Source organism: Saccopteryx leptura, chromosome 4, assembly GCF_036850995.1.
Source record: "Saccopteryx leptura isolate mSacLep1 chromosome 4, mSacLep1_pri_phased_curated, whole genome shotgun sequence".
Classification (NCBI taxonomy): Eukaryota; Metazoa; Chordata; class Mammalia; order Chiroptera; family Emballonuridae; genus Saccopteryx; species Saccopteryx leptura.
Genome location: NC_089506.1, coordinates 118197177 through 118221233, shown reverse-complemented (window position 1 = coordinate 118221233; position 24057 = coordinate 118197177). Strand labels below are relative to the sequence as shown.

The 24057-nt window shown below is 48.2% G+C and overlaps 1 protein-coding gene across 1 annotated transcript; it reads left to right on the top strand.

Moving 5' to 3' along the window:
- The first annotated feature begins 1767 nt into the window (after positions 1-1767).
- AMER3 (APC membrane recruitment protein 3) lies at positions 1768-18935 on the top strand. Its single transcript, XM_066381080.1, is given in 3 exon segments — positions 1768-1884; positions 14416-16613; positions 16615-18935. Coding segments are annotated over 2 exon segments (2379 nt in total). The 5' UTR covers positions 1768-1884; positions 14416-14432; the 3' UTR covers positions 16813-18935.
- Positions 18936-24057: the final 5122 nt, after the last annotated feature.

Genomic DNA, 24057 nt, shown 5'->3' with positions numbered 1-24057 from the left:
AAGTAGCAGGACGAAAAATTAATATACAGAAATTTGTCACATTCCTATACCCTAATAATAAAAAATCAGAAGAAGTTAAGAAACAATCACATTTACAATTTTATCAGAGAATAAAATACCTAAAAATAAATTTAACCAAGGAGGTGAAAGACCTGTACTCTGAAAACGATGAGATTGAAAAAAGAAATTAAAGAAGTCTTAAATAAATTGGATATATCATGCTTATGGTTTGAAAGAAAAAATAACATTAAAATGACCATAATTATCTAAAGCAATCTACAGATTCAATGAAATTCCTACCAAAATATGATATTCTATCCAGGACTAGAATAAATAATCTTAAATTTTATATTGAACCACAAAATACCACAAATAATCAAACCAACCTTGAGAAAGAACAAAGTTGGAGATATCACACTCCCTGATTTCAAACTATACTGCAAAGCTATAATAATTAAAACACTCTGGTACTCACACAAAAACAGATACATAGATCAGTGAAACAGAATAGAGCCCAGATATAAACCATCGCTTACATGGTCAATTAACCTAAAACAAAGGAGGCAGGCTACACCAGCAACACGGTGAAAGGAGAACATCTGAGGTCAGGCTGAATCAGTGACCAGGTAGAAAAACAGTTCAACTACAAGAAATGAAAGAAGGTGAGCTCTCCCAAAGGTGGTGGATGATGGATATGCTTGCTGGAGGAGGGGCTTGCAGTGGAGCCGCCTCAAGATGACTAATTATAAAGATGGCAGATGGGTTATGACAAAGCCAGTGCAAACCAAGATGACACCTGTATGTTCAGGTTTTTTGTTTGTTTAGATGGGGACAAGGAGGAAGCCCATTAGGCTCAAAGAAAGGTATGCCTTTGTCATTTGCTCGAGCCCGTTCCTCCTTTGTACCTCACTCAACCCAAACCTGGACTAGGCACCCCGCCTTCTTTCCAGTCATAGCTCACTGCCTGCACCCAACTTCTGCTGTGTGGGGTCACTTCGCTCACCCCGCCCGTGGGATCTGCGCCTCCCCAGCACCAGCTGTGCACCCCCACTCCTTTCCACCCCACACTCCTCCCCAATGCTTTAGCATTGCTTCCTAAACCATCCTGAAGTTACTTAATCCATACTTGATTCCTTTCTCAGCTCTGCGGGGACAGTCCCCACACAGTTCTGCTCCTCCCCCAAGACTGCGGCAGGTGCAGGTGCAGCGCCCGCAGACCCCATACAGTGAGTACCTGTAAGGGAAGTGCCTCCTTCGTTCCCACTCAAATATCATCGGGTCCAAGACAGCACTCTGTAAAGAAGGTCCTGGAAGGCTACCCTCTCCAAATCGTGGGCTGGATTCCTGACTAGGCCCTGTGTCACCGAGCCGGTCCGAGAGGAGTGGGGTTAAATCTGGCCACGCTAGGGCCTGCGGGGGTAGGAACCCCTATCCCACTTTGAGCCCCGAGGAGATCGAAAATGCGGGTGGGGCGAGAGGAGACCCCTTAGGCTGCTGTCCCCTCCGGGCCTGAAGGATGCACAGCCACATCTCTGCGGGGAGCAGAGACGCGAGAGACAGGAACAAAGCGAGACCGGGTGGGGACGGGCGGTGGCGACTCACGGAGACCGCAGCCTCCACCTCAGACCCATGAGCGTCCCTTCTCCCACCTTGATCCGCCCGCCCCGCCCTGTGTCCCGCCCGCGCCTCCGGAGGGTTAACCCTGCCCAGCCCGGCCGGCGGCAGCGCGCGCGGAGGCGGGCCTCGGTCTCCTCCCGACCCGGCGGGGACGCGCGGCGCCGGGTGCTGGCCGTGGTGCTGAGCGCGCCGCGCCGTTTCGGGCTCCGCTCCGGGGCGCGGCTCCCGGCCGGGCGAGGCAGGGTCCTGCGACACTCTGCCCCAGCGGTAAGTCGCAAAGACTCCTAGGATGTAAGCTGAGGGGAAAGGGAGGGTGGATTTGGGAATTTCGGTGCGTTCCTCCGTGTAATGCGAGGGCTGAGTGGAGGGGCCAAGGTCTACACTGTCTCCACCCCGTGGAGCCTTGCGTGGATGGTTGGAGTCTGGGGTCTGGGGGCGATTACTCTATTAGGTCTGGGCTAGCGAAGGGAAGACACCTTCCGCCGCCGTTGCGGTTGTGGGAGCTGGGAAGGAACGCACTGCGCTGGAGACTTTTATTCTCTCATTGCGCTGGAGACTTTTATTCTCTTGGTTGAGCAGGCCAGAGACACCCAAAGGTGTTCCTAGAGGTGGTGGGCCAGAACCTTCGCTCTGCAAAGGACCCTTTGTCTCCCCAGCGTGGGGGTTGGGTAAATTGGTGATGCTTACTGCAGATTCTATTTTTGCTTTGTTCCCTACCCCACACCCACCCCAGAACACGGAGGCTTTTCCTCCTCATAGTGGCCTTCACTTCATCCATTGGAGGATTTTGAAAACCTGTGACAGGAATAAACTCTTGTCCTACATGGAGCTTCCCAAACGCACTCCCATGCCCAGGAAAGCCCTCCTGGGAGACCTCTGCTCTCTTGTAACAACCCACCCATTGTATTTCACAGTCGTAAGTGTCTGGGATTCTGGGGGCGGGGCAGGGGAAAGCATGCAAATACCAAAATCATTAGCCAAATATTTTCTATCTTGAAACCATTCCTATAGCATATCTGTATCTCAAGGTTTTTATTTTGCTCCATGAAACATCTAGTCACTTTCGTGTTAAAAGGGGAAGGAAAGCACAGAATTAGTCTACTGAAGGGGAAAGAGAATCCTAGGCTGTTGAGATAGTCATCGGGTAGAAAAGCAGCAGTAGAATGATTTAATTTACTCCATTTGCAATAAATCTATACACGTGTGTGTTGTCTGGATAAGGCTTTGAGAAGGAAGTTGTATACACATGGGACAACATCTCTGCCACCAGTTGTTTCTCCATTGGACCCTGTTCTGGCTCCTAACCTGGACTTCTGCCTCTGCTCCTTCCCCTACTTTCCATCCTCATCTACAGCTACAGTAATCTGCTAAAACCAAAAATTGGTCTATGTCACTCACCCTTTGTATCTAACTCCCCATGACACATTAAAACACAGGCCAAGACCCTCCCTACCACATCAGGCCAGGTGTGGTCTGCCTTGCCCATCTCCCAGCCTCATCCCATTGGCTTGCTTCTCTGGCCACCTGGGCCTGCTTTTAGATCTTTAACTATTTTCCCTTCTTTGCTCCTCAAGACCTTTTCACAGGGTGTTCCCTCTGCCTGGAATATGCTTCCTACATCTTTTGTCTGGTTGTCCAGTGGTCTTTTAGGTCTTGGTTTAAATATCACAATCCTGAGTCAAAATTGATGAAATAAATACATGGTGTGGTCCCTGTTCTCATGGAATATGCAAGTTCATCTTAGAGATGAAAGACTAAGTCCAGGGTCTCAGCATCACTGAAACCTATCTTAGAAAATGAGGTGCTTGAACTGTAGAATTAAAAATTCCAGACCCAGGACCCTATCCAGGAAACTTAGATGTAACTGTATGGCTGAGATGTCTTGTAAACATAAATATTTCATTTAAATAAATAGTAGCTCTAGTCCTGTAGAGTTGGAGTCCAGAACCTTTGGAAGTTTTAGCCTCACGGGGGAGCAAAAAGACCAAGTAAGCACCAAAGTGAGGTGCCAATGATGACTGAGTGCCACAGACAAGAGGCACCAAGTGGGGGTAGGAACAGGTCTGCTTTGTCCGTTGGGGATGGTGTGGGACATAGATGCATGCTAGACTTCACTGACGGGAGCTTTAGTTACAGGATTATGAAGCAGAATGTACATGTTTGTAGCTGAGAACCTGAGCATATCTGATCTCTGCCCTCAGGCAGAGACAGTGCTAGCGTCTGGCTGTCCAGATAAATCTGACTCTGACCCTGAAAGTGCCATGGAAGGTGACTGCTCAGCCTCTCCTATTTGGAAAGTGAGCCCTTGGGGAGTTCTTGCTCGTGTCACACATGAGCCCCACATTTCCAAAGAGTCAGACTCTGATAAAATATTATATGTGGAAACTGACTGGACTGACTACACACTGAGTTTCATATGGCTGCTCCAGAATTTTACAAGTCTCTGGTTCATTGTTCTGGACCTTAGTGTTTATTATACTATCTTGCAAAATCATAAGGAGTTCAGGAAATGGGATTGGCAATATGTACTAGTTACTGAATCTGGCTATCTACAGCAATGACAGCCATTTTGGATAAGCATTTTCAAAGTTCAGAGCGCAGTGAAATTTCTAACTGTTTGTCATTTTAAATCAGTTAACTGTTCCAATAATTAAGAAATTGGTAATTTATTTATAGAGATTAACTAAGAAATTGGTGATTTTATTTATAGAGATCAATAGCAAATTAATCACCTTAGTTCTGGTGGTTGCAAAATTCTGCACACAGTGAAGTAATTTTTGCCTGGTTAAAGTTACTTCCAAGAGTATGGCAATAAAAATATTCTTCTAAAACAGAAAAGAGTAAGTTTAGTAGAAACCTCATAATGAGTGTCTCCAAAATTTCTTGCTGAAGAAGATATATTGCCTTCAATTACAAATTTTCCTAAATTTTGTTAGCTGCATTTCTGCCTTTTAAAAAAAAATTTTATTCATTTTAGAGAGGAGAGAAAGTGAGAGAGAGAGAGAAAGAGAGAGAGAGAAGGAGCAGGAAGCACCAACTCCCATATGTGCCTTGAGTGGACAAGTGCAGGGTTTCGAACCGGTAACCTTAGCATTCCAGGTCATCGCTTTATCCACTGCGCCACCCAGTTCAGGCCATTTTTGCCTTTTTTTGTGTGACAGAGACAGAGAGAGGCAGATAGAGGGACCGGGACAGACAGGAAGGGAGAGAAATGAGAAGCATTAATTCTTCATTGCGGCACCTTAGTTGCTCATTGATTGCTTTCTCATATATGCCTTGACCAGGGTGCGTGGGGGGGGGGGGTCTACAGCAGAGTGAGTGACCCCTTGCTCAAGCCAGCGACCTTGGGCTCTTGTTGGTGAGCCTTGCTCAAACCAGATGAGCCCATGCTCAAGCTGGCGACCTCGGGGTCTTGAACCTGGGTCCTCTGCATCCCAGTCCAATGCTCTATCCACTGTGCCACCGCCTGGTCAGGCTGCATTTCTGCTTTTAATTTTCACTTTTATTATGCTTTTAAAAATCCCTTATAAAAACATTATTATTTGATTTTCAGATTTGCCATTAAGAAGAGTTTAGGTTATTGGGTTTATAAAATATCTATCATGGTTAAGAGCATAGGTTCAGAATCAGACAGGCATGGGTTCTTTTCCTATTTCTGTCACTACCTGTGTGACCTGGACCAACTCACTTAATTTCTTCTTTATAAAATGGGGTTACACTACTATGCTCCTTATAGAGTTATGGGCTAAGCACTCCATCTGGTTAGGTAGATGTAACTAAGACTCAAATCTGAGTCTTCTGACCCTAAAACCCAGATAGTAACAAATGCACTTTATGTAGCAAAACCCACCAGAGGCAAGGGAGACCTTATCCAGGCCACAAAGGATTGTGGGGAATGGAAATGGGGTCTACAGGTAAAGAGTGGGGAAGGTTTGGGTTTGTGCTACCTGGTAGGCAGCAGAAACCAGCTGGAGGCACTGTCCCACTGTCCCAGAGCCAAGTCTGGGTCTTGCAGCTTTCCCTAGCACAGTGCCTGATCCTTGTTTGTCCCCCAGTTAAAAGTCCCAGATATCCTGCTACAGGGGAGGAAGCATGCCCACAGTTAGAGTCAGGTGCAGACTGGTCAGCTTACCCTGCTGAGCTTCAGCAGTGCCAGTTTTGCCACCCTTCTCATCCTTTTTGGCTTTAATGTTGCCTACTGGGCTGAGTCCACCCCTCTGCCTGCCTCTGGGCCTTCATGTCCAAGCATTTCAGAGACTCTGAGCTGCCTCTGGTCACCTTGCAGCTGCAAAACAGCTCTCCGGAGGTTCTGCAGGCTTCCTTGGCAGTGGACGTGGAGGTGTACAGGTTGCAGAGCCTTGTGCTTCCACACCTGCTTCTCCCCTCCCCTCACATGCTGTGGACTGAGGGTAGGTGACTTCGGGTGCTCCCTATGGAGCAGGCCTTGTGAAGAGTCAAAGAAACTAACCCCAAACTCTCTTCTCTAACAGAGGACCGAGCTATATAGGTCACTTGCTGCCCAAGAGAGGAGGAGACACTGGGGAGGACTGAGTGTGCACTGAGGGCCTGTGAGGGTGCCCTGAGGGAGTGTTGAGGCAGTTCTCAGGCCTTGTCTTCCTTCGCTAGGGTCTTGTGGGTCTCCAAATTAACCCCAAAGGCAGCATGTTTAAAACTAGACCCTTTCTTCTCTCGTATGAATTGGCTCTGAGCTCATGCCCCTTCCTCCTCTTTGTTCAACTCTCCACTTCCTTGCCTTTCCCCGCTTCTCATGGTTCCCCTCTCTTGGCACAAACGAGGCCTCTGCATTTGTGACTTCTGGCATTTTACTTCCCTCTGTATTTGGGTTGCTGAGTCCTGGTATTTCTTCCTTTGAAAGATCCCCATAACTCGATGCTTCATTTTGTGATTATGATCACAGTCTCCATCCAGATCTTACCTCCACACACTCAGCGCACTTTAGTTGCCTCTTTGGAGTCCCCTCTGCTTAGGGCCTTTCTCTTCATTCATTCTGTCCTCTGCTCAGGCATCAGATGTATGGTCCTACACCCCCAGCTTCTTCACGCCCCTGCTTCCACCCACTCAGAAGACTCCAATAGTTTTTCACCCATTTCAGGGTAAAACCAAACTCTTCAACTGTGCAAGCATAATCAAACTGTTCACTCTCTTGCCACCTCCCCAACCCCAGACCCAGGACAGACATCCATGAGCGGTCTCACACCGTTTCCCAGTGAACTCAGGCTGGGCATTGTAAACCTCCTCTGGGGAAGCACTCTGGGCATCAACATCTCTCAGTTAGGCTGTGCACCAAAAGTGACACCAGCCTACCCTTCCAGTCGCGATGTCCTGTGTCTATCCAATCTGCCTGTTCCAGGCCTCATGCTTGCCTCCTCTCTTTGGCATTCTACCACAATTTTCTCAGCTCAGTGACTAAGTTCTGCATGCCCCATCAGATGCTTGGCTGTGCCTTGCCTGATGGAATCTGCGTAGATTTGAGTCTTGCCTCCCTAAACAGATGCGGCCATCCTGGAGGGCCATATATATGCTTTCCTCTCTGACTGACAGCCAGAACCCAGAGGTAGGCTTGGGTTTCCCTTTGAGTTCTGTCTCTTTGAAGAAAGAGATGATTATTTGTTGCAGACCAGAGTGGCTAGTAATTGTCCAGGTCCTGAGTGAAAATGGTGTGGAATGAAGAAATAAATTCAGAGAGAAAACGTATGGGATCAGGAGGCCTCCGCAAGCTGATGGCAAGCCAGAGCAGAGCAAAACCCCCAGTTTGCTTTATTATATAGTGCAGAGCTGTATGCAAATAAGGAAGTCTCAGATACAAAGTCACACATCTGAGGCAAAAATAAGAATCTTCTTAAGGCATAAACAGGAATCCCCCCACCATCACCATGCATAACTGAAATCAACCAACATTAGAACAAACAAAAGCTGAGAGGAAGGGCATGTAAATTGCTTCCAGCAACTTAAGCAGGTGAGGTGGGGGGATGGGAGGAGTAGAAGCACTCGGCATCACAGCTAACATGGAGGTGTGGGGTAGAGCTTAGCCTTTAGTTTAAACTTTAAACTGCGAGGACTTTGTCAGCTTGCAGCCTCCCATATATCCCTCTTTTTTATTTTTTAATTTTAGCTTGTGTGCTGAGATTTTCATTTGTCCGATTTTCCGGATTCCAATTTGGAGGCAGATTAGAAAAATACAGAATAAACACAAAAATAATACAGCTAATGCTAACAGATACCAAAATGATTGTCTTAATATATGAAAGGGATTAAAGCCTTTTAGATCATTAAGCAAATTCTTAGCCAACTGTAAAGCCAGCAGCCAGGGTCAGGGCCACTATCACAGCCGCCCGGCCCATGCAGGTTTGCATTGGATTCGGACAGTCGGTAAAGAAACAATGGAGCCAAAAACTGGTGGGACACCATCTTTAATTCTAGCTTGCACCCGGCGGGCAAGTAAACACACACTGGGCTCCAAAACCCACTCACATTCAGTGCTCACAAAGCTACTGACTTATCCGAGTTTCCTAGAATCAAAGGTTTCTAGCTCACCAGCCTTATTCTCCTCAGTTCCCCATCTCCTTCCTTATCCCAGATACAAACTCTACACAAACTGGCATCTCACTCAGCACTCCACCATCTTGGCTGCTTCTCCTGGCCACATGGCCTCTTTCTGCTCTCTGCTCTGCTCTCTCCTCTAATGATAATCTCAGGAACCAAGAGCGCAAGCTCCCGTTCTGCCCCTATTTTATACTGTAGCTTCACAACCTTTAATCCGATATACAAAATAGGGAAGTCTCTAATACAAAGTCACTTCTCTGAGACATGATTGGATTGTACCGCCCCACATCAAAAAGAGTGGGAAAGGCTTAATCCCAAAACCAAGCTCCAGGCTACAACGATCCCCAACACACATTAATATCACCTGGGTTACAGCCTCACGTGGGCAGCGTCACCTTTAACAAAGTGAGCATAATATATTTTATCGGCCCTGGCCGGTTGGCTCAGCGGTAGAGCGTCGGCCTAGCGTGTGGAGGCCCCGGGTTCAATTCCCGGCCAGGGCACATAGGAGAAGCGCCCATTTGCTTCTCCACCCCTCCGCCGCGCCTTCCTCTCTGTCTCTCTCTTCCCCTCCCGCAGCCAAGGCTCCATTGGAGCAAAGATGGCCCGGGCGCTGGGGATGGCTCTGTGGCCTCTGCCCCAGGCGCTAGAGTGGCTCTGGTCGCAATATGGCGACGCCCAGGATGGGCAGAGCATCGCCCCCTGGTGGGCAGAGCGTCGCCCCATGGTGGGCATGCCGGGTGGATCCCGGTCGGGCGCATGCGGGAGTCTGTCTGACTGTCTCTCCCTGTTTCCAGCTTCAGAAAAGAAAATGAAAAAAAATATATATATATATTTTATCTGCCCAACACCAACAGAGCAGGATCTATATATAATAGAGTCTTTGCTTTTTTGAATGTCCTGAATATGTTTACCAAGTCCATGCTGATACCATCACTGCTCCACATTTCCTGCAGATACAACCCAACCCCTCTTCAGTCCCATTGAGAACTGTCACAAGGAGCAGGAGTCACACTCAGGAAAAGTTTGCATGGCACTGGAACTGCTGTCGCATTCTCACACTTTGTGGCTGGTTTCCAAGTCCCATGATCTCTGCGTCCAGTGCAGTAAGCTTTTGCCTTAAGCTTAATGGGCATTCTGGAACTGGGTTGCTTTCTAGGAGCTGATGTCAATTCATGATGAGGCTTCACATTTCTCACTGCCATTCAAAGAGGACCTGTTGATGACAAAATTGGAATATACTCTCTCCCCCAAGTTAGTAATTTGATTAAATTTTGCCACTTAGGGCCAGCTGATACATCCTGGTACAACATGAGAGGCTCAGGCTGTTGCTCGGCTAGTATAAAATGCCTCTTGGCTACAGTAAGTCCTGAGGAGGAAATGTTAAAAAAATTTAAAAGTAAAATAAGCCTTAATCAATTGTTCTTATGGGGTGAGTCTTTCCTCCTTACTCCCCTTTCTTTGTTTTTAAATTGACTTTTAAGCATTTGATGGGCACACTCTACAGTGCCTTAGCCCTGAGGATTGTAAGGAATACCTGTCCTGGCCCTGGCCGGTTGGCTCAGCAGTAGAGAGTCGGCCTGGCGTGCGGGGGACCCGGGTTTGATTCCCGGCCAGGGCACATAGGAGAAGCGCCCATTTGCTTCTCCACCCCCCCTCCTTCCTCTCTGTCTCTCTCTTCCCCTCCCGCAGCAGAGGCTCCATTGGAGCAAAGATGGCCTGGGCGCTGGGGATGGCTCCTTGGCCTCTGCCCCAGGCGCTAGAGTGGCTCTGGTCTTGGCAGAGCGACGCCCCGGAGGGGCAGAGCATCGCCCCTGGTGGGCGTGCCGGGTGGATCCCGGTCGGGCGCATGCGGGAGTCTGTCTGACTGTCTCTCCCCGTTTCCAGCTTCAGAAAAATACAAAAAAAAAAAAAAAAAAAAAAGGAATACCTGTCCTCAGGGTGATTTCAAAAGTCTGACAAAAAGTAGTAAATGCTTTTCCTATGTAAGCAGGAGCATTGTCAGTTTTAAATTTTTTTATTTATTTATTCATTTTAGATAGGAGAGGGAGAGACAGAGAGAGGGGGGGGGGGAGGAGCTGGAAGCATCAACTCCCATATGTGCTTTGACCAGGCAAGCCCAGGGTTTCGAACCAGCGACCTCAGCATTTCCAGGTCAACGCTTTATCCGCTGTGCCACCACAGGTCAGGCCGAGCATTGTCAGTTTTAATCATCTAGGGAGTCCTAAAGTAGAAAATGCATACAGATAGTGAGCTATAACATGCTTAACAGCCTCACCAGTTCTGGCAGAGGCTACCATAAATCTAGAATAAGTTTCCACTGTAATGTAGACAAAGGATTGTTTGCAAAATGAGGGTATATGAGTAACATCCAGTTGCCCTAGGAGGAGTCCTTGAGGGTTAACTCCAAGTGAGGGGACAAACTGTAGCATAGGACATTCTGGTCAGGATCCAACAATCTGCCGCACTGCCTCCTGAACTGAAACTGTTTACGCAGGGCTGCAGCCTTCTGATGGTGAATAGCATGAGACTAGATTGCTTGATCTACTATGGTTATTCCAGTAATAATCTTTTGAGCAACTTGATCAGCAAGGGCATTCCCTTGTGCTAAAGCTCCAGGGAGCACAGAGTGAGCTTGAATATGTCCTACAAAACATGGAGCTTTATGCTGATGTACAAGTTTTTGAAGGAGGAGAAATTGCTGCAATAGTTCCTCACCTGCAGTTGTCCCCAAGACCACAGTCTATGGTGGAAACAACCACAGACATATATTTGCTATCTGTATACAGATTAAAGGAGGAATGTGGCGAATGCTGAAAAGCCATGATAATGGCATGCAATTTTACACTTTGAGCTGATTTTAAGGTGACTAATGAACAAGTATAGACTTGTTCATTAATTACTAACCCTGCTATTCCTGAGCTGGACCCATCAGTAAAGACTGTAGGTGCTTCAGGAATGGGCTCAACAATTGTTTTAGGAAAAACAAATGTAGTAACCAATGAAAATTGAACTACTTTGTCAGCTGGATAGTAAGAATCAATTTGACCTATAAAATTTGCAAGAGTAACTTGCCATTTCGTGGAAGTTTCCCAGAGCCATTGTTGTTGGTCTTCTGAAAAAGGAATGAGTTGAGGTTGAAAACCTATAAGCTGTAAAAGTCATCAACGTCCCTTGATAATCAAGGATGTGACAAAATAAAAATATGAAGATAAGACTTTCTTAGGAGTAACAGCTAAATTAATCCATTCAATAGGACCTGAGGCTTGCCACACCAGTCCCATTGGAGTGTAGTTTGAGGGATCATCCTGGAGTTAATTTGAACTGGGAGGTGGGACTGAAGTCCCGTCCTGTGCTGTTTGCTGTTGCTCAGGATAACTGGGCAATGTCTGGCCTGCTGAAATCAGAATTTGCTGAGGAAACACCGACATTGCTCCTACTGTTTGACAGGGCTGGGGGGATTCCCCTTGTTCATTTCCCTGAATCATCTGCCCTTCGGCAGTATACTTAGATTTACAGTGATGCCTTGACACACGAGCACTTTAAATCACGAGCAGTTTGAGAGATGAGCGGTCACTTGCGGGATTTTTGCTTTAAGTCATGAGTGGATATTTGAATCATGAGCTCCTGCCACCCTCCACGAGGTAGCCTGCCAAACGTTCTGAAAAGGAGGAAGAAACAAAACTTCCATAGAAAGGTTTATGTTGAAACAACTTCTAAGTGAAAACGAGGAAAGTGTGGTGAAAAAGCCAAAAGTCAGTGAAGAAAATGATGATGATTAAGCAAAGTAAAAAAATAGCGATTAAGTTTAGTGATAAAGTTACATATCATACGTAGTGATTAAGTTAAATTTTGCAATTAAATGTAGTGTTAAGTGTGTAGAGAGTAAGTTATGTTAAGCGATAGCGCACGAAATGAAAACCTCCGCCACCAGCATCTTCACCCGACCTTGAAGATAAATACACTTCATAAACCAGTTTACTTCTTTACATTCTCTCTTATTATGTATTGGTATGTATGTACTTGTTATTTATAAAGTACATTTTCTTATTTAAAAGCATATAAAATAAAAAATTCATGTGGATTTGGGGGGCCGGAACAGATTAATTACATTCCTATTAATTTAAATGGGGAAATTCCATTTGACACAAGAGCATATTGAGTCACAAGCTCGGCCATGAAATGAATTAAACTCCTGTGTCAAAGTACCACTGTATATTCGTTTGCCCAATCTTTCCCTTTCCAGCAGTGTGGGCAGAGGTCAGGAGCTTTAGGAGCTGGCTGCTCCTGAGGGGGAGGCTGAGACTGATATCCAGAGAGAGTAAGGCAATTTCTAGTAAAATGTCCTAAACCCCCACATTGGCAACAAGATCCACTGACAGAAGTACTTCCTCGGCCTCCCTTCCTTTGTTTGTTCTGCCGTTTATCAAAGTATTGTCCTGGAGTCCTCCCCTGAAGTGCTGCGACAATAGCCAGACCTTGCATGTATGAAGGTACAATATCAGCGCATATTCTGATGTAATCCCCTGTATATTGAGCCTGATCTAAAGCTTGTTGGAGTGGGGACCTCCAAGGGTCTGAGACAAAGATGTGGACATGCTTTGTGGACAAAGATGTGCTTTCTGGGAGCAACCTGATAAGGGTAAGGAGGAGCAGAGGGTCGAGTGCAAGAAGGAAGAGAGGGCGGTGGAGGCACCAAGGTTACGGCAGCCACAACCACGACACCCCCATCCCTTGTATCATCCCCAGACTCGGAGGCATCTAGTTTCTTCCCCTCTTCCTTTCACCTCCACATTCCTCCTTTTCTAGCTCCCTCTGACACCCCTCAGGCAACGGCTCCTCCTCAAATGAAAACAGTTGTACAGAAAGGCCCCTTACTTTTGACCCTAACTGTCCCATAATTTATTACTCCTGACTATACACTGCCCGAAAACTTTCTCTACTTACTGTGCACAATTGAGGAGTTCTGTCACCTGCCTTCAGTTTAGTTTTCTCATACCCAGGTCCCCGTTTGGGTGCCACCTGCTGCGGACAAGAGAGGCTGGCAATTGTCCAGGTCTTGACTGAGAACAGTGTGGAATGAAGAAATAAACTCAGAGAGAAAAAAGAGGGGATAGGGAGGCCTCTGCAAGCTGATGGCAAGCCAGAGCAGAGCAAAACCCCCAGTTTGCTTTATTATATAGTGCAGAGCTGTATGCAAATAAGGAATACTTTGATACAAAGTCACAAATCTGAGGCATAAATAAGAATCCTCTTAAGGCATAAACAGGAATCCTTTTAAGGCAGGGGTCGGGAACCTATGGCTTGTGAGCCAGATGTGGCTCTTTTGATGGCTGCATCTGGCTCGCAAACAAATCTTTAATAAAAAAAAAGTTAAAAATATAAAACATTCTCATGTATTACAATCCATTCATTTCCTACCACTCAGGTTCATGGTTGCGGGTAGCTGGAGCCAATCACAGCTGTCCTCCAAATTTTTATTGGATAATGCATAATGTACACGGGTTGTTATATGGCTCTCATGGAATTGCATTTTAAAATATGCGGTGTTCATGGCTTTCTCAGCCAAAAAGTTTCTGGACCCTGTTTTAAGGCATAAACAGGAATCCACCCACCATGCATAACTGAAATCAACCAACATTAGAACAAACAAAAGCTGAGAGGAAGGGCATGTAAATTGCCTCTAGCAACTTAAGCAGGTGAGGTGGGGGGATGGAAGGAGTAGAAGCACTCAGCATCACAGCTAACATGGAGGCGTGGGGAAGAGCCTAGCCTTTAGCTTAAGCCTGAAACTGCAAGGACTTTGTCAGCTTGCAGGCTCCACAATTATTTATTGAGTTCTCTGTCCCATCTACTTATAAAGGCCGTGATCCTTCCCCCATAAGGTGCTATCTGTGGAGTTCTTTGGCTAGGAAATGAGCATCTGACTTGGCTGGACAAATTCAGAGAGGATGCTGGGGCAAGTCAGGAGATCACAGATGTGAGATCCCCAGACCCATCTGCTCTCATTCTAGGTCCTACTGTGGACTTTAGTCACGTGACTTGACTTTTCTCGGTATCAGTTGCCTAGAAAGGCTAGATAGTGAGCATGAGTTTGTAGGGGTGGTGGGGCTACCTTCACCTCTTCCAAGGAAGATCCAAGCGTAGATGTCGGAGCTCAGCTCCAACACCACTGGGTAAGCAGGCTGGGCTAGAACTACAGTTGCTAAGTGCTTCATGCTTTCTCCACAACAGCTGAAGGCCCTGGCAGAATGGAGCTGAAGAGAGGCAAGACTTTCATCAAATCCAGCCTGCACATTTCCCATGAGAAGCCCTCAGGCCCAGCAGCCACTTCCCCAGCCAGGGACGATGCAGGACCCTGGTCAGTCTCGCCCAGACGGCAGCAGCAGGCCCATGGTGAGAGAGGCCCCCAAGTCAGTCCCAGCGCACACGGATACAGCAGATGCTCCAACAAGGGGGCACGGCCAGGCCCTGAAGGGGGTGCCACAGACCTCAGTGGTGCCACCTTCAAACTGGTATGGAAGAGCAAGAGTCACAACAGTGTGCCTGAGGCTGGCAGGATGGTTGCAGCCACAGGGCAACTGGTGGGCAGTGCGAGCTTCCCGGGGCCCTCTGCCAGCCAGCGCATGATCGATTACCGTCACTTTGTGCCCCAGCTGCCCTTCGTGCCGGCTGTGGCTAAGAGCATACCAAGGAAGAGGATTTCTCTGAAGAGATCCAAGAAGTGTTTTCGGAACCTATTCCATGTTCGCAGAAACAAGACTGAGAACCTGGCCTCGCTGGCGACCGAAGGGAAGAACCTGCCCTCCTCCGAGAGCCCGCTGGAGGCTGGAGGGCAGCCAGGCAAAGCCTTTTTCCCCTTGGGCGAGGGGCTGGGGCTGGACAGCCTGTGCCAGGACCTATCTGACAGTGAGTTCCTGCCCGATTCCTCCTTGGACTTCTGTAGGGCCCTGTGTGAGGATGTAGCCTCCCTCAAGAGCTTTGACTCACTCACAGGCTGCGGGGAGATCTTTGCAGATGAGAGCTCAGTGCCATCCCTGGAACTGAACGAGGGCCCCGAGAGCTCGGCCTGGCCATCGCAAGTACTTGAGAGCAAGGCTCGCAGGGGCTCCTTCCAGGGCAGTGTGGAGCAGCTGGCGTCTGCCCAGAATGAGGTGTCTGACTTCGCCAAGTTCTGGGACAGTGTGAATCAGTCTGTGAGGCAGCAACAGCGTGCCCGGCTGGGCCCTTGGCTGGAGAGACCTCAGGGCACAGACACAGCCCAGCCCAGGCCAGATTCAGCTGGGCTCATGGAGCTCCCTCTGTGCCCCTGCCAGGACCTCCTCGGTGGCTCCAAATCCAGCTCCATAGACACAGGCACCCCTAAGAGCGAGCAGCCAGAATCCGTGTCCACCAGTGACGAGGGCTACTATGATGCCTTTTCCCCTAGCCTGGAGGATGACAAGAAGGACTCACTGAGCCCGGGCACCCCTGCAGCCGCCTTCCCTCGAGAGAGCTACAGCGGAGATGCCCTCTATGAGCTTTTCTATGATCCCAGCAAAGGCCCTGTGGGCCTGGGCCTAGATGATGACCTGTGCGTGTCAGAGAGCCTGTCGGGGCCGGCCCCGGAAGCTTCGCTGTCCATGTGTAGCTTCCACATGGGGGCAGAGGAGAACTTGGCCCTGGGAGCTGGCCCCAACCTGCTCAGCCAGGGCTTCCTGCAGAGCTCCTGGAAGGGCAAGGAGTGCCTGCTGAAGCTCTGTGACACTGAGCTCGCCATCACCATGGGCATCATCAACTGGCTGCGCCGCAGCCCTGAGCTCCGAGCTTCCTCCGCCTCCCCCCCTGAGGAGCCTGCAGCCACCCTCAGGAGATCGGCGGCGGTGAAGCCAGAGGCTGGCTCAGAGAAGAGAGGCCCAAGTCCAGGGGAGCTGGAGGGCAGGGGCGCCCAGGCTGCAGACACAGATGAGGCCACTGTGGGCTCAGCACCTGGCGGGCAGGAGCTGTGGGCACATCCCGGTCTGCGTACTAAAGAGAACGAGGTCTTGGCAGGGGCCAAGCAGGGGCCCTGCTCTCTGTCCAAGGGCCTGTCTCTGAATTGTGTGCAGGACTCTGAGGAAGAAGCGACACGAGGGTGCTGTGAAGGTCCATTCTCCGCTGTGGAGTCCACAGTCTCTAAGATGGCAGATACTTCCAGCAAAAACAAGGTCGTGAACCCCTTTGCCTGGCCCCACTCCCAGGAGCTCAGGCCACCTGGGAATGCCAGGTGTTTCCGAGATCAGCAGGAGCCAGATCTTAGGGGAAGCACCCTGGATACAGAGCCCACCTTGACAAGCTGTGTGGCCCAAGTTGCTGCCCTGCAGATCCACCCAGACTGCGAGTCCCATGCTGCACAACTCCCGAGGCAGGACACAAGTGGCAGGCTCTGTGGGCAGCCTCAGACCAAGGGCATTTGATAGTCTGAAACAGAAACAGCCTAACAGCTTTCCCCAAGCCGCTGTCTGTGGCCTGCCCTCTTTGACCCGCCCACGCCACAGTCCACAGGATGGGAAGAAGTGCCCAGACCTTGTGCTGGACCTAAGCCGGCTCCAGGTGGAGCCTGCCAGGCTGGATGCCCAGGTCTGTGCCTCTGCAGAGGAGCAGCTTCTGTAGCCCAGCTTGAGGGCCAGGGTGCAGGCGGCACACAGGTCAGCTGGACTTGCTGTGCCCCTTGGTTCCGCGCCTGGCTGAGCCCTTGGAGCTACCATCCATGAATACTGGGCCTCACTTCTACAGCCAGTGTAAGAGAGTTGCCTCTTCACGCCTCCTGGCAAGCTACTGAAGCTTCCTGCGCACGAGGGTCTCCATTGCCACCGGCCAGAGGCGGGGGCCCCAGGCCAGCCAGGGTGGAGCCCCAGCTGCAGGATGGCCTTGCAGTCACTTTGTGGCCCCATTCAGGAGAACCTAAGACTAGACTATCCATCTTTTGTCCCTGATTTGAGCACTGTGTTAGGGGAGATGGGGTGGCAGAACTCAGGCCAGTGGGGCAGGGCGTTTTACTGTGGAGGCAACCTGCCGGAACCCAGGAACTCAGCCGGACCAGGTGCTGGCAGCCTCAGGCCAAGAACTACTGGGAAGCTGCCAGCACTCTCAGAATGTGCCTCACTCATTTCCCCACAAGGAAATGCAGTCTCCTCCCAGGCTTGGCTGTGAAATGGCCACACCTGCTCCTTCGGCGTGCCAGGGCGGAGCTTGGGCTGGAGACTGAGGGGAAGGAAACATTACACATTGCGAGTGTGGGAAGGGGGGGGCACTACGTCTACACAAGGATTAAGAATAATTAAGAGGTAAGTGTGCAGCCCAAGACTCAGAGGTAGGACACTGAGAGTGGGTGACAGGCAAGATGGGGAGCTAAGGGTGGGCTTAGAAGTGCCCACTGGCCCCAGCCCAGCCTGCTTTCTGCCCCCTCCCCCCACTGAACAAGCATCCATGATGTCCTGGGAGCCTCAAAGGGCTTCTCTGTGGGAACCTGACACAGGACCAGCTTCATCTCAGCAAGAACCGCAGATGACAGATGCCCTGTGTTACTGCGCAGCCCAGCCACCCGCCCCTGCCAACAGGTGTTGGTGAATTGTTTTATCAGAAATCATCTCATCAAAACAATGACTTCCCCCAACTTGCACTGTCTGATGGGAGCCACAGACAACAAAATGTTGGAAGAACCGACCGATTCTCCACATATCTCTCATTGGAATTCTTTATGTTGTTGGCATCCTCGCCTCCCTCTCTGGGAAAACTTATCTTTAAATGAGTTGGACTGCTCTCATCTGCCCACCCCTGAAAGCCACAACACATGCACAGCACCCAACATTCAGAGTAGTGAAGGGAAATGGTGCCCATGTCCTCAGGAAGAGCAGGCATCCATTCTGGCCATTGTTGGGACATGACGTGTAGCAACAGATGGCCCACCTTGCTGCCATGCTGCAGAGACATGGGATCGGATGTCACAGGCAGCCTATGGCGTTATGTCTTCAGGAAAGGTCAGCATGGGAAGGGTGTACGTCAAGTACAGAGTGGAATTCCACACTGAGCGATGCAGTTGTGACAGTTGGCCACACGCAGTGCTTCTCCTGACGGCCCGAGGCTTTGTTTCAGGTGAGAAAATGGCTCTGCAGCCCTCACTAAAAGCTGCTCACTGGGGCTCACCGTCCAGGATGCAGGCAGCATGTTGTGGGCTCAGAAGCTCGTATCAAGGCTCCTGAGCAAGCCCCTCCAGACCTGGACACTAAGGACAGTCCGGGCCAGTCTTCCTGGGAAGCCACACAGCCCTTCTTCTCAGGCCAGCTGCAGATGACCCCAGCAGTGTTATTGAGCCTGGACGCAAGCAAGTTGCACACGGAATCAGTCACCTCATCCCTGCATCAGCCTGAGTGCAACTGTCATCCTTACTGCTCAGACACGGGAACCAAGAACAGTGTGCTGATGAGATTTGCCCATGGGTGCACACGGCTAGTGAGTGGTTGGTGGGGTTTGAGTTCCAAGTCCTGACCCCCAAGGCCCAGCTCTTTACCAGGTTCCAGAACTTCTGACCAAGCTCCCTCAGTGATCACCTTTCTCAAAGCCTTCATGCCTCCTTTCTTCAAGGGCACTGGTGTCTGAGCACCATCTGGGTGCCAGCCTCATTGTATCTCTGTAAGCAGGCTTAAAACCTCGGGGGTAGGGGGTGCCCCCTCACTTAATCATAGCCTTGTCACTTTGTACCGTACCTGAGTAAAGCAGGTGTTCAGTAAATACTTGTTGAAAGAATGAAATATCGAAAGGTTGTGCATGGTTTTCTGACTTCTGATTGGTTATAAGCCTTGTGTCTGAAGAGTAGTGGTGTTCAGGTCTTACCTTGGCAGAAGTTCTAATGGACTGTTTCCTTGATATGACCTTGGCTGGTGATGATGGGGGAGAACCCAGCCAAGCCAAAAGCACTAGGAAGGGCAGGAACCAAGGTGGTTCAGGGATGGTTGGAGAGTCCTATGCTTTGCTCTGCAGTGACCTGTAGTAGTATTGCAGGAATCAAAGGAGGACAGAAATGCCCAGACAACATGATGAAGGAAGTAGGATTTATTAAAGCTGGTGGAACACGTGGAGTTTGTAGCTTCAAAACACGGGCTCCCCAAAGTTGACTTTCTTACAGGTTATATACCTTTACAGTATCTAAGCAATGAGCATGTGATGTCTTTGTTTAAGGTTTCCCAGGAGAGGGGAGGGAAAGTTTCAGTGGGGTAAACAAGGGGAAGGGGTTTCCAGATCACTGGTCATAGTTACAGATTCTGCTATTCTTGCTTTGTATTGTAACTATGGGATGTAGATCATTTATCACTGGCTGACTTGGTTACCCCTGCTGGCTCCTTTCCCTTGTATTCATTTCTCCCTTCTCAGGGAAGTGGGGCTATGCCCCTCCTTTCTCAGTAAGGCAGCAGAAATAAGGGACTAAGACTGTGCCAACATAGGAAGCCCAACCTGGGGAACATTATAGACAACATGGCACCCTGAAGACCCTTGTCCTCAGCAATCTGAGGGGTAGGGGTCCTTGCAGTAGCTTGCCGGCACCTTGCTGGGGGAATGGGGGCGAAAAGTGTGGCCTTCCTCTTGTACCCACTAGGTCCCGAGCTCCCTCAATGCATCTCTTCACACTGCACCCCTCAGGCTACCTTGCCCTACAAGAGCGGTGCAGCTAGTCTGACTGGGCTCTGCAGGCCTCCAGGACATCCTCAAACTTACCCACTGAGGGGAAAGAGAAGACCTGTAGAGCCAGTTCCCACAGGTCATTCCTAAGCCTCTCATTCACACATGGCGAAAGGAGGTTTTGTACCATGTGAAGTGCATACTACAATGTAGGTCCAGTTATTCCCAGCTCACAACTGTCCCAGGAGCCCAAGTGACTCACACAGTACCACATAATGGTAAGTTGGGAGCGAGGGTTGAACCTGCAGCCTGTGAACTGTGCCTTCCAACCTCTCGTGGTTGCACTAGGAACGGGGGGATGCGAGGAGGGAGCCAGGTGGTCTCCAACCTGCAGTAACAATGGGAGGTCCTGGCCTCTGCAGCAGGGTGGTGGGGTGGCAGGATTGCGGGGCTGGGGAGGGCTTGACCAGGAGGTAGGTGCCCAGGAGGCATGAGGCTGGCCCAGCTGGCGAAGAGCCTGTGTACTACATTGGGGTGCTCCTTACCTTCCGTGGTTTCTTATTTTGTTTTTATAATGAAATGGGGAACAAAACTCAAAAGGCACAGAAGGGAAACCATAAAAAAGGGAATCTCCTTCCTTCTCCTTTACCCTCTGTCATTTTGATTCTAAGATTCTCTCTTAGTCCAACAATTCCAGACACTCAGAGTGCCGAGTGAGTCTCCTCTCCCTGTCCTTGACCCTGGGTCTGCTCTGAGACCCTTTTTTTGTTTTTTGGGTTTTTTTAAATTTTATTTTTAAACATTTAAAAAACATTTATTGATTTTTAGCAAGAGAGAAAGGGTGGGGGGAGAGAGACAGGAACGTAGGTCTGCTCCTGTGTGTGCCCTGGCCAGGGATTGAACTGGCCACCTCTGTGCTTCGGGACGATGCTCTAGCCAACCGAACTATCCGGCCAGGACCCCTTTCTGTGGGTGACATGAACACACGTGAACTTTACTGTTTTTACTGCACAGTACATTGCAGACGTCTCTTAGCAGGTGCCAGCAACAACTGCAAGGCAGTCTCCTGTAGGCGGCAATTAATGTAAGCACTCTCCTGTTGATGGATATTCAAGTTATGTCCCATTTTTCTGGTGTCAACAATACTCCTCTTACTCTTCTATACCCCTAACTGTTCTTTATTAAAGTCCTCTTTAATATAAAATGCAACCTACCTCAACAATCAAAAGATGCATTAAAAAAAAAAAGTAAACAGTTCATTCTGCCTCCATGTCCTTGCCCCACTGCCTAGCTGTCTGGAAGCACTGATGTGAATGGCCTGGGACCCAGGCTCATACAGACATCTCACATACCTCCATATTGGGAAGGGAAAGGTGATTTTTGTTTTTTCTATTCACATGTAAGACTTAGATGTTGTCATTCCTTTCCTTACAACAAGAAAAACCTGGACAAACTGAATACCAATAACTTTTCTTGACTCATGTGAGTAAGGCTGCAGGGCAGGCAAACAACTTCCCTGGAACCTGCAGAGGCAGGTGTACCTAGAAAAACATAACACCCAGGACCTGGAGCAAGATGCCAGAAACTGGCAGCAACAGTTGAAGAGTAATTTTGACAAATAGTTTCTAAGTAGGCTAGGTAGAAATCTGGGTGTGTGTGTGTGTGAGGGGGGGGGGGCTGGATAGTAAAACAGGAGCCTGTACTTTGATAAGATTTTCCTCTAGGAACCACACTGTGTTTTGCAGAGTGAGGACAGAAAAAATATCTCTCCATGCGTCTAGCAGAGGGAGAGCAAGAACAGCCTTTACGACGCCCTCCAGACCTCACAAGCTTACCCAGGGGAGGAACTTCTCCGCAGGGCTACTCTGAAGCCTTTTCCAAATGAAGGACTTCAAGAACACAGGCTGGGGTATGGTAAGCCAGAACGAACTAGGGCTTCTGAAGGTTTAACCCCATTCCCAAGGCACAGGCTTTACAAAAGACTGAGACCTAAGTAAAATCTTAGAAGATAACGGAACAACCCTCCCTTCCCTACTCCTATCACCACATTAATAAACCTCCAGTAACAATAATAGTGGATTATAACTAAAAAAGACAAAGATACTCTCTAGAGGCCTGAAGGTAAGAAAGCCGTGAGAACGGAGACAAAAATAAGCCCTGCTAGAGTAATGTGAATCCTCTGGTGTCTGTATCTATGACAAATGTTAAAACATCTCAACTTTTAGCTAGATTAACATAAACCCTTACACTAAAAGCCTATTTACTTTATTATCTATTACCCTATGTAACATCTGGCTTCCAACAAACAATGGTAAAACCCACGGAAGGCAAGAAGAAGCAAAGTCAGAAGAACAGAGTTGGAAGGACCAGACTCACAGATGTTGGAATTAGCATATAAAATTATAAAATAAGTATGATTAATATGTTTAAGCTTTAACAAGAATAAGTAGGCAACATGCAAGAACAGGTGGTAATACAAGTTGACAGGCAAGAATTCTAAGAAAGAAATCAAGTGGAAATGCTAGAAATAAAAAACACTGTGACAGAAATGAATAATTCCTTTTATGGATTCATTAATAGACTCAACATGGCTGAGCTTTATTGGAAAACACATTGAGACAAGTGAAAATGAAACTCAACATAAAAAACTTACAGGATACAGAGAAAGAAGTATAAGAGAGAAATTTATATCTGTAATGCATACATTGAAAAAGAAGAAAGATCTCAGGTTAATAACCCAATTTTAGACTTTGAGAAACTAGAAAAAAAAAACTAATCCAAATCCAGCACAAAAAAAGAAAAGTTTAGAATGAAGATAAATAAAATGGGCACTAAAATAAAATAGAAAAACATCAACAAAACCAAAAGTTGGTTTCTTGAAAAGATCAACTAAATTGAAAAACATTAAGTTAGAGTAACTAAGAACAGAAGAGACAAAGCTCAAAGTACTAAAATCAAAAACAAAAGTGGGGACATTGCTATCAATTTTACAAAAATAAAGATGATTATAAGAGATATAAATATTGAGATGCCAAAAAATTGGATAATATAGATGATATGGAAAAATTCCTAGAAACATGCATCTACTAAACTGGGTCATGAACAAGTAGAAAACCTGAATACACCTATAACTGGTAAGGAGATTGAGTCAGTAGGGTTTTTTTTTGTATTTTTCTGAAGCTGGAAACGGGGAGAGACAGTCAGACAGACTCCCGCATGCGCCCGACCGGGATCCACCCGGCACACCCACCAGGGGCGACGCTCTGCCCACCAGGGGGGGATGCTCTGCCCCTCCGGGGCGTCGCTCTGCCGCGACCAGAGCCACTCTAGCACCTGGGGCAGAGGCCAAGGAGCCATCCCCAGCGCCCGGGCCATCTTTGTTCCAAGGGAGCCCTGGCTGAGGGCGGGGAAGAGAGAGACAAAGAGGAAGGAGGGGGGGGGTGGAGAAGCAAATGGGCGCTTCTCCCATGTGCCCTGGCCGGGAATCGAACCCGGGTCCCCTGCACGCCAGGCCGACGCTCTATTGCTGAGCCAACCGGCCAGGGCCTGTATTTTTTGATTACACAACATAGAATAGCCCCAGACAAAATGACTTCACAAGTGAATTCCACCAAACATTTAAATAAGCTTTAACACCAATCCTTAAACTTCCAAAAAAAAGTTGAAGAGATAAGAACTATTCCTGACTTATTCCAAGAGCCCAGCACTGCCCTGATACCAAAGTCAGAAAAAGACACTACGAGAAACTTACACCAGGATATCTTTATGAATATACAGATATAAAATTTTGCAATAAAATACTAGCAAACTGAACTCAGCAGCATGTTAAGAAGATTACATACTGAGATCAAGTGAGTTTTATTCTTGATGACTGAGAAAGTTCTCGATGAACATCAAACAACATAATACATCACATTAATAAGGTGAAGAGAAAATAGCACATGAATGTCTCAAATGATGCAAGAAAAGTGTTTGACAAAATCCAATACCCTTTCATGATAAAAAGTATGCAGTATACTAGGAATAGAAGGAAACTTTCTCAACATGATAAAGATAATTTAAGGCTCTGGTTGGTTAGCTCAGTCAGTTAAGAGCAATGTCCCAAAATGACAAGGTTGTATATTCAACCCCTGGTCAGGGCACAATATAAGAACATCTCAATGTTCCTGTCTCTTTCTCAAAAACAAAAATAATTAAAAAAAATCACAACTAACATCACATTCAATGGTCAAAGACTAGATG